Source organism: Cyprinodon tularosa, unplaced genomic scaffold (assembly GCF_016077235.1).
Source record: "Cyprinodon tularosa strain WSP-4 unplaced genomic scaffold, ASM1607723v1 ctg107, whole genome shotgun sequence".
Classification (NCBI taxonomy): Eukaryota; Metazoa; Chordata; class Actinopteri; order Cyprinodontiformes; family Cyprinodontidae; genus Cyprinodon; species Cyprinodon tularosa.
The window spans coordinates 2,743,353-2,754,260 of record NW_024037860.1 but is presented as its reverse complement, the minus strand read 5'-3'; the positions used below and the strand labels follow the sequence as shown (position 1 = coordinate 2,754,260).

Genomic DNA, 10,908 nt, shown 5'->3' with positions numbered 1-10,908 from the left:
GTTTCTGTTAACATTCTGTGAGACTAATTTGGCCATAAATTTATTCTTCTTCCAGCTTTTATGCACAGTTTACTGATGTTAGTTTAGCTGCCATAAATTGTGTTTGTTTATTTAGATTAATTACCGTCTGGTGTTTATTTAGTCACCTGTGTCTGCGTGTCAGTGCATCAGACATTGGCATTCTGTTCAGTGATGCCCGATCCTTTGCTCATTTTATGCTCCAGAGACTCTGTAATAAAGCTTAGTCAGCCATCAAATTCTGGCCTCTCCAGATCTTTTCTTCACGTTGCTCGTTTCTTTTTTATTTTTAAACTCTTTTCACTCTTATTCCGTGCTCTTTTTGATTGCAGGAGACCGAGACGACAGGTCAGAGCGCCGGGGGGTCGGAGGGTGCTGAAGGGGTGACGGATGTCATCCAGCAGCTCTTGGAGCTGTCGGAGCAGGTCAGCGGGGAGACGGCACAACCGCAGCCTCCAGAGCCAGCTATTGCCATGGAAACAGCCATTAACCAGGACATCCTGCAGGTGAGTGGACGACCTTCACTCAGCCAGGATCATAACCTCTCAGAAATTAAATTCTTATCTTTATAGCTGTATTTGTCACTGGGAGTTCATTCATGCAGTGGAAAAGAGACTCCATGATGAATCTTCATCCACAGCTGTAGAGTTAATAGATGTCATGAATGGGAATTAATTGGATGCAATTATCACAGAGCTATAGATTAGGTTATTTTAAAGTAAATTTTTTGCGTTGTGTGTTGGTTGTGTGTTTGCAGCAAGCTTTGGAGAACAGTGGTCTGAGTGTTGTCCAGCCCAAGACTGAGGCTGCATCCGCAGTGTCTCAGAACCAGAACTCTGAGGTTTCTGCACCAGAGAGCAAAAAAGTGGAGTTTCCAGACAAATCCATAAGGGAGAAGAAGAGGAGCATTTTTAAGAAGCCTATACAAATGCCAGGTAGACTGGGGCAGGGGACATTTATTAGTCGGTGAGCGCTGCTGTCAGAGTTTGTCAAGCCTTTTAGGTTTGAAACGTTTCCAAGAGTTCAGCTCATAAATCAGATGAACCAGCTGGGAACAGTCATACATTCATTGCATGTTTCTGTCTTGTTACACTGCAACCAATTACAGCTGCTTTAGGGCTGTGTCTCCAACATTGCTATTTTTCTTTACTTAATTTGCTGTAGAAAGATCCAGTCTGAATGTAGAGTATTGTGTGTTTTTTTAAACTGACTGTTAATTTGTTTGGACTTTTACCAGGCCATTTTAACACAGAGGCATGTTTTAATCTAAACATGTAGCGTTTCTTGCAGCCTGTAGAAGTTTGTTCATCCCGTATCTCCCTTTATTTAGCCCCACCCACCTTCCCATCAATTCTGACTATCTCTCCTTTACCTGCTGAAGAGAAAACATCCCCGCATCACACTAAATAATTTTAAAAGGTAAAGTCCGGTTAGCAAGGAATAATTAATTAATCATTATTTATATCTAGAACTAATAGGTTTGCAGTGATTTAATAAATTTAGCGTTAATCAGTAAAAAACAATATTTTTTGTTGCGATCACTGAGTCTGGGAGCGGCCATTTTTGCCCAAATATAGTAACACCTCACTCCTGACATCTTCAGGCAGTGACCTCACGGTGTGGTAAGCCGAGGGCCATGTTCCCCGCTTTACAAGGAAAATCCATGGGAGCTACTAGACACATCTGCAATCAACAACAATAATTTAAGATTTCCAGAGGACTTCACTATTGAAATTCCCCAGAGCTATAGTGAAAACTGACAATGGCAACGTGCATGGGAGTTGGATGTTGTAATACATCGGTTAAAAGTGGGAAAAAAAATGTGTTATTTCACCTTTCCGATTCATGATCCTCCACTGACGAATTCGTCGTTGGGTTTCCAACTTGAAAAGGGAGGATATGGCATCAAACTTCTGGCCAGAGAAAAAACACGTAATATGTAGCCAACATTTCAAAGAAGAATGTTTTCAAGATGACTTGGATAATAACGCTTTGTGACAAACACCAGATACAGGACTTGCTCAACAGCCGATACCGCACCGTGACGTCACAAACCAGTAGGTGGCAGTAGTGTTCTTTGACAACAATGGATGCCTCTAGTAAAGCCCATGCAAAAGAAAATTACTCTTAATTAAAGCACTTATCATTTATTGAACAGTATGTAATAATTCTATGTTTAAAGTACTTTCAGAATATTAGTTTGTATTTTGAATGTGACCAGAGTTTAGTTTTGGATTTTTTCACCAAACTATCAATTAAAACAGTGAAATCAAAGGTTGTAGAATGACACAAATTGTGATTCATTTAGTTTAAATCTTATTGGAGGAGGTGGAGACGTGACTCTGCTGTTTCCTCTGCACAGGCTCGATCAGGGAAGAGGACGGTGTCCGCTGGCATGGCTGCCCTTACTGCTCCAAAGAGTTCAAGAAGCCCAGCGACCTTGTGCGCCACATTCGCATCCACACCCACGAGAAACCCTTCAAGTGCAAACAGTGTTTCCGAGCTTTTGCGGTGAAGAGCACTCTCACTGCGCACATGAAGACGCACACGGGCATCAAGGCCTTTGAGTGTCAGTGCTGCCTGAAACGCTTCTCCACATCAGGCAGCATGAAGGTCCACATGCGGCTGCACACAGGTGAGAACAGCGGCCTGCCTTTTGTCGCTTAAAGCCAATGCTAAGTTTTTATCTGACTGAATCACTCCGAAAGTCACTCTATAGTAGAAGAACAAGAAGGTACTTCAAGTGTAATTTGTGCTTTTATTGTGATTCTTAATATATTTCTTTCAGTTTTAAGCTTTTTTGTGTGTTTCACAACATTGTTATACCTACAATAATTATAAATTAAAAAGCATAACATCGATAGAATTCAAATTCAATTTCTCTGTTGCTTTAAATGCATTGATGTCTATTAGCAAATAACTATTTTCCTCTCTCTGGGCTCCCAGGTGTGCGCCCTTTCCCCTGCCCTCACTGCGACAAGATCTTCCGCACATCAGGTCACAGGAAAACACACATAGCATCACACTTTAAAATCTTGCAGCTGAAGAAGAACAGATTCCAACGGAAAACTAATAAAGCCAAAGCCTCCAAGAACATCCTACCTCTGCCTGACATCCCCTTACAGGAACCCATCCTCATCACAGATTACGGTATGATCACTCTGTAATTTTATTGATCATAAAAGGCTTTATCTTTACCTTTGCACTTCATTTCCCATTGGAGTCTAAGAGTCTTGTGTTAATTTGTTGAACAGGCCTCGTCCCTTCCCAGAATAGCCGCCTTACTTTTCAGCAGTACCTGGATGTGGGCAATGAACGGCCGTACAAGTGCCAGTACTGCAACAAGGCCTACAAGAAGTCAAGCCACCTAAAACAACATGTCAGGTAATGTTTACCCTTTTCATTGTGTCAATAGAACAGTAGCAAAAACAAACCTGACATCATGGCAGAAAGGGCACATATTCACACAGGGTTCCTACTAAGTCTGGAAAGGTTTGGAATTTATTCAGAGTATTTTCCAGGTCTGAATAGTTTTAGAAATAAGTTTGGAAAAGTGTTTGGGCCAATGCAGACCTTATTTTCTATCCGTTATTACCTCTGTCCCTGTTTTCCTCACTTCTAGTTTGGACAGGTTTTCTAATTTAAGTCTAACCTGCCCTCAAGTCATAGAAAAGTTTTGTATTTGTTTTTTTTTTTTAATGGGCTATAAATGGCATACAACTTTGGAAAAACAAATGTTTCAACAACAGATTGTGACAAATTTACATATAGACAATATTTGAAAAGGTAGCAAGGAAAATCTTTTTCATATAATCACTTCTTACCAATCCTTCTCTTTTGTAGATAAAACAGTTTGTATCAGATCTACAAGGCATTGTGTAAATCTGTTCAACAATCTCTATGAGTGGGAGGACTGTCAGCTCTAATATAGAAATGAAAGCAATTGTTTTAAGCAGAGTTAAGCTTGATGGCTTCTCTTCCCATGGCCTGAATTCCCAAAGTAAAAGAGGGGGAAGCAGTGAGGCAGAGCAGAGTGAAATTGCATGGTGTTATAGGTAACAAATCTGGGCTATATTATGGAAGTACCATGGGAGGTGAGGATAAGGTGTCGTGAAAGGTGAAAACTAAAGAATCTGCAGGTAGATGGAGAAGTGAATGGGACTTTTTTTAAGGTGATAGCCTCAACATTTTCATTAAAACCAGAGCAGGACCAAGGCATAAGGGAGATGAGCGACTGCTTTACTGCTTATGTGTACAAGCTGCAGAAATTTAACTAGTCAGGGCCTAAATAACGTATAGTGCAAAATGATGGCTACCCTGTTAAATTTCCTCTCATTTTCTCACAATACAACTGCAACCTTTATGTATTTATTGGATTATTTTTTGCGATGGACCAATAAATTGGTGCTAAACTGTGGAGGGGGAAATATGCATGGCCTTGTAACTTTTCTTTTTAAACACAGACCTGATCAGCCCTGAAATAGAACCCGTCCGACAACAACTCATCTAAAAGAGCAGCATAGCTTCTCCAGTCCACATAAATTCTATCCAACATAAGAAGCGAGGGTGGAAAGTCATGTAAATTTCCACCATGAACTATGAAGGACTGTTAGTGTCCGTGATTTTAGGTTTACTGAACCTAAACCTGAAATCAGGGAAACTGAGTTTTCTGTTTCACAAAGACAGTTTCCTCTACGTCTGTTTGTGTTGCTGTAGTAACATTCTCCCCAATAATTTTGTTTTGTAAACTCAGATCTGTCTCCACTCTCCCCTAAGAGCCAATTATTTCCTGATTTAATCAGCAGAGTTCTGTCATAGTTTTGTAAATAAAAAGTAAATCATTCACTAGGTCTGTTAGACACAAATATATATATAAAAAAAAAACATTGCATGTCCGTTTGATGAGGATCTTATTTAAAAAATTATCAGCACTTTTTCACAGAGAATAAAATTTTTATAGTGAGAGGATTCTAAAACTCAGTTGACAGGGCATGAGATTACTTGTTTTTGGTTTGTTTAATATGAGCCACATGCGGATTATGTTATTTATTTATTTTTTACAGTAGCTATATGAAGAACTACTGAAATTTCCCGATAACACATAACTAGATTAATTAATTCCGCGGGGGAAAAAGGAATAACCTTAGGTTTAGAATTAGGATTAATTCAGTTATAACACCCTACTGAGCCTACTGGCACAATCTGAAGCCGTTCGATGGGACTGATAGCCACTAATAACGAACATTTATTGGGATGATAACATCTGAAGTGCACTTTGTATTTACTGTGTAAAAGAAACACAGAATCAAACTGGGGAGGAACTCCATGAGACTATGAGCAGGTCCTATCTATTAGAACAACATTTTTAGACTTCACCTGTTGTCAGATGATTTCATCTAAATAGATACACTGATCCACTACCATTTAAGAAATAAACCCGGAATGTTATTGTGGTCAAAACAGGCTTTAACAAGCCATTTTGGTATTTATTAGTTTTACTGATAACATTTTTCTGATATCTGAAAAAGCATTTTTTTCCTTGTCAAAATGACCATTTCAAACAAAATGACATTCGCCTCATCTAGAATAAACATTCTGGGTGTCTATAAATTAATATTCCTATAGTTCCTATAGTTACTGATCAGCATTTGTATTATTTTGACTATGAAGAAACATATTTCAGATATTATAAATACATATTCAGTCAAACTGAATATGTCAAAAACAGCCGCTTGAAATGTTTAACATTTCTAGATATATAAAACATAATTCTTACTTTCATAATTGTGTGGGTTTTTTTTTTACTTTCTGAAATTCAGTTTCTGCTGCAAAAATGTTATTCATAAAATATGTTATTACAGTTCAGTCTAGGGGTGTGATTTTTATCAGGAAGAAACTTATTTTAGTGATCTAGAAAAGGAACAACAGAGAGGAGAGTGCTTTAATAAAAGTTAAAACAGCCTGCCATAGGGACTTCATATAAACCTATGAATTAACTTTAGCAACAATCTCCTCTTTCACTGTCTTCCTCTCCTTTGCAGCTGTAGAACTGGTTCTTAGTCTTTTAAAGACATTATCCATTTTTCTTTAATTTCTTCATTATAATTTCCTCTTCCAGTGGTGTGAAATATGTTTTCAACTCTGTATATAAATCCCTTTATTGTTCCCCAATGGGGAAATTCACTCTCTGCATTTGACCCATTACCTTGGGGAGAGGTGGGCTGCCATTGTGTGGTGCTCGGGGAGCAGTGTGGGGTTAAGAGTCTTGCTCAGGAACCCAGAGTGCAGGCTGTGGGGATTGAAATGCGTACTTGCAACCTTCTCGGAGCACAAGCGCACTGCTCTAACCACTTGGCCACCACTACCTTACTCTGAGTGGACCTACTTAGAGTTGAATGAACTAATTCATAGCAGCTGTTGTGAAAACCGAAAACTCTGAGTTCCCAACTTTAGGCTAGATCAATGTAGAGTTGTGGATTTGAGCCTGAGTTTCTTAAACCTGCTTCTTAAAACGGACCCCCGTCTACCAACTTTAACTCCGAGAGCACATCCAAGGGCATATGCGTTTTTTTTAACCATTTTTTTTGTCTCCCACACTGTTTACATTTGATCACTGCTGCACATTAAGTAATAGAAATATCCTGAAAGCTGTACAAAACAAAATTTCCTTTTGTATTCACTCTGTGTATACAAAACGACAATAGAAGTTGTCTAAGTCTCTAAGTCTATATCCACAACTCCTCCAGGAGGTTGCAGAAAAACCCAGGACAATAACCGAGGCTCTGCAGACCGAAGTTTAGTTAATTCAGGTCAAAGTTCATGGTTCAACAGCAGAGCAGAGGCAATGAGGCATCTGAGGTCAGAACGACTGCTGTCTTAAAAGAACAGGGTACTTCTCTGCTGAAATACATGCTAAAATTTCTGGGAAACATTCTATGGACTGACTTAACAAAAGAGAAATAATTGAAGGCTGTTGGTGCTGTTAGATGTGGTGCTTGATTGATGTGACGCCAACTACCAGGAAATGAAAGCCAGTGAAACGAAGACTGACGGCTACACAGTGAAGCACATTGTTACCTATGGCATTTAATGAGGCATTTAATGAGGCATTTAGCCTAATCAGCTAATATTATGACACAGACAATAGGCATTTTTATCCACATTATGTCAGTAAAGCAACAAATAAATCAATGTTTGACAATGTTTTTTATTTACACAACAGTCATTTGCTCTGGTTGCACATGTTTTTATGAAACATCCGGATGATAAAAGATGCAAAAACTGAAGGGATATAATGAATATTATTTCACACTTTTCTAGCTGGGAAAACTGTAAAATAATATCGCTTCTGTGACAACAATATCCTGACGGCATATTTGCTTTGATTTAAACCATCACATTAATATATATCAGCAGTTGTTTTTTTTTTTATCTGCCCCCATTATCGGGGATTATATCTCTGGATGTGATCAGTTCAGTCTGAGATTTCAGCCTCCTACAGAATCAGCTCTAACAAACCAAGCGACAAGGAATCCCTGCATCCTGCTAATCAGGAGGGAGACGTCTGCTGGGTTCTTAGCTCAAACATTTCAATGTTTCAACTGAAATTGCTCAGAGTGGCTACACAGAAACAGGACAGCACCTAAGAAGATGATTTTCAGCTCAACCCCTGTGCGCTCTACTGTTATGTGCTTTGAGATGAAAGAAAATTATATTAATATTCAATAAAGAGAAGTATTGTTTAGTTTTTGATCACTTACTTTCCTTTTATACCAATTTAAGTCTATAAAACCAATGTAAAATGCATTTATAAGACACAACAACTTTAAAACATTTAAGTTTAGGATACTACAAATAAACAATAAAAGATCTGTTACAACTTACAGGTGCTGGTCATAAAATTAGAATATCATGAAAAAGTAGATTGATTTCAGTAATTCCATTTAAAAAGTGAAACTTGTATATTATATTCATACATTACATACAAACTCATATATTTCAGATGTTTATTTTGTTTAATTTTGATGATTACAAATGACAACAAATGAAAATCTCAAATTCATCATATCAGAAAATTAGAATATTGTGAAAAGGTTCAAAATTGATGGCCCCTGGTGCCACACTCTAATCAGCTAATTAACTCAAACCACCTGCAAAAGCCTTTAAATGGTCTTTCAGTCTAGTTCTATAGGCTACACAATCATGGGGAAGACTGCTGACTTGACAGTTGTCCAAAAGACGACCATCGACACCTTGCACAAGGAGGGCAAGACACAAAAGGTCATCGCTAAAGAGGCTGGCTGTTCACAGAGCTCAGTGTCCAAGCACATTAATAGAGAGGCGAAGGGAAGGAAAAGATGTGGTCGAAAAAAGTGTACAAGCAAGAGAGATAACCGCACCCTGGAGAGGATTGTGAAACAAAACCCATTCAAAAATGTGGGGGAGATTCACAAAGAGTGGACTGCAGCTGGAGTGAGTGCTTCAAGAACCACCACACACAGACGTATGAAAGACATGGGTTTCTGCTGTCGCATTCCTTGTGTCAAGCCACTCTTGAACCACAGACAGCGTCAGAAGCGTCTTGCCTGGGCTAAAGAGAAACAGGACTGGACTGCTGGTGAGTGGTCCAAAGTCATGTTCTCTGATGAGAGTAAATTTTGCATTTCCTTTGGAAATCAAGGTCCCAGAGTCTGGAGGAAAAGAAGAGAGGCACTTCATCCACGTTGCTTGAAGTCCAGTGTAAAGTTTCCACAGTCAGTGATGGTTTGGGGTGCCATGTCATCTGCTGGTGTTGGTCCATTGTGTTTTCTGAGGTCCAGGGTCAACGCAGCCACATACCAGGAAGTTTTAGAGCACTTCATGCTTCCTGCAGCTGACCAACTTTTTGGAGATGCAGATTTCATTTTCCAACAGGACTTGGCACCTGCACACAGTGCCAAAGCTACCAGTACCTGGTTGAAGGACCATGGTATCCCTGTTCTTAATTGGCCAGCAAACTCTCCTGACCTTAACCCCATAGAAAATCTATGGGGTATTGTGAAGAAGAAGATGCAATACACCAGACCCAACAATTCAGAAGAGCTAAAAGCCACTATTAGAGCAACCTGGGCTATCATAACACCTGAGCAGTGCCACAGACTGATCGACTCCATGCCACGCCGCATTGCTGCAGTAATACAGGCCAAAGGAGGCCCAACTAAATACTGAGTGCTGTACATGCTCATACTTTTCATGTTCATACTTTTCAGTTGGCCAACATTTCTATAAATCCTTTGTTTTTATTGGTCTTCAGTAATATTCTAATTTTCTGATATGATGAATTTGAGATTTTCATTTGTTGTCATTTGTAATCATCAAAATTAAACAAAATAAACATCTGAAATATATGAGTTTGTATGTAATGTATGAATATAATATACAAGTTTCACTTTTTAAATGGAATTACTGAAATCAATCTACTTTTTCATGATATTCTAATTTTATGACCAGCACCTGTAATTGATACAGGAACCTTAAAGGCACAAGATGATATATAAGATGGTCAAAACAAGCTTTAACAGTATTTGAGAGAATGCTTCAAGTTCAACTTGGATTTAAAGCAAAAGGGGGGGAAAAAAGGCCAATCTTTACATCTTTAATAAAGATGGGGCTTTTGGGCTGCAGCTATGACTCTCCCTTTGGTTTTTAATCTCCTCCAGGGAATGTTAGGTAGAAACTACCTGGCCTGAAACAAAGAAAACAAAGTAAGCAGCAGGATTTTAAAATTAATTTGGAAGAAGACTTGGAGACAAGAAAGGCAGGACAGAACAGGGGTGACATGTTCACCCTTTTTATGCCATTAAACCAAGTTTACAATTACTTGCAAGGGTCAGACTAATAATACAATATAAGAAAAAACTTTATTTTCATTGTAGACGATCTCTGATGGGATGCTCTTTATTGTAAAGCGGTGCAAGTTTTTAAGGTGCAGGCCTCTTCTCAGAATTAAGACGCTTCTCGGGGCAGCCGACCCGGGTTTTATCCACATTATGTCAGTAATATATTCGGGTTCGAATCCCAACTGTGGTTCTTTGCTGCATGTCTGTCCCCCTCTCTCATGCCCCCTTTCCTCTCAGCCTACTGTCAAAAAAGCGAGCCACTAGTGCCGTAAAAACTTAAAAAAACAACAACAAAAAAGACGCTGCTGGGCCTTTTTATCCCAGATCCTTCTGAGAAAGCCGGACTTCGTTGATGCTCAAGCATAAATATGGTGTGGTCCTCGATGTCTGGAAGTTGATTGCTTTTGTCTTCTTGGTTGAGCTTTAGATGTTTATTCCTGCATTAACTGACTTTCAGAGTCTTCGTACTAAACTATCCTATTTTAGTTTTCATCTTCTTTTACCCCAGAAAGAAATCTGAAGAAAGTTTTTATTTCCCTGTTTTTAAAGATTTATTCCCAGCAGAATTACATGTATGCTTCCTTAACAACCATAGGAATGTAAGTTATGAGGAAAACAGAGATAATACAGAAAAGGACCGCAACCAACTGAGGTACCGAGCTTAAAGAGTGACTGTTTGGGATGCTTTTACTGCAGGAGGCTCTGGCCATCTCACCACATGAACTGGACTGTTTATCAGAGTGAACAAAAGGAAAAAAATAAGATCCTGTAGAACAGAACTAAAAGCTACACCTGATGTAAGGTTGTCTGTACTGGCATGAAACCCTTCAAACATCGCACAGCTGAGGATGAGAAGCAATACAAGTTTCCTCAGAGTGATGTCAGAGACATAGATGTTTAAATCATTTGGAGGAAGGGTGTGTTTACTTTTTCTATATAAGAACATTTATTTATCAATAGTTTTTATATAGAAAGATTAATTTCAAGGCAAATGGAACAACTTGTGAAAGCC

General features: G+C 38.9%; 1 protein-coding gene across 5 annotated transcripts in view; it reads left to right on the top strand.

The window, feature by feature from the left end:
* The window catches only part of LOC119786164 (zinc finger protein 236-like), a 116,616-nt gene that overhangs the window by 34,398 nt on the left and 71,310 nt on the right, over nt 1–10,908 (top strand). For all 5 annotated transcript variants that reach the window (XM_038289339.1, XM_038289356.1, XM_038289332.1 and 2 more), the window contains exons 8-12: nt 351–524; nt 776–953; nt 2,381–2,653; nt 2,965–3,168; nt 3,273–3,402. In XM_038289339.1, coding sequence (XP_038145267.1) covers nt 351–524; nt 776–953; nt 2,381–2,653; nt 2,965–3,168; nt 3,273–3,402 — 959 coding nt within the window. The remainder of the gene's footprint in view (nt 1–350; nt 525–775; nt 954–2,380; nt 2,654–2,964; nt 3,169–3,272; nt 3,403–10,908) is intronic.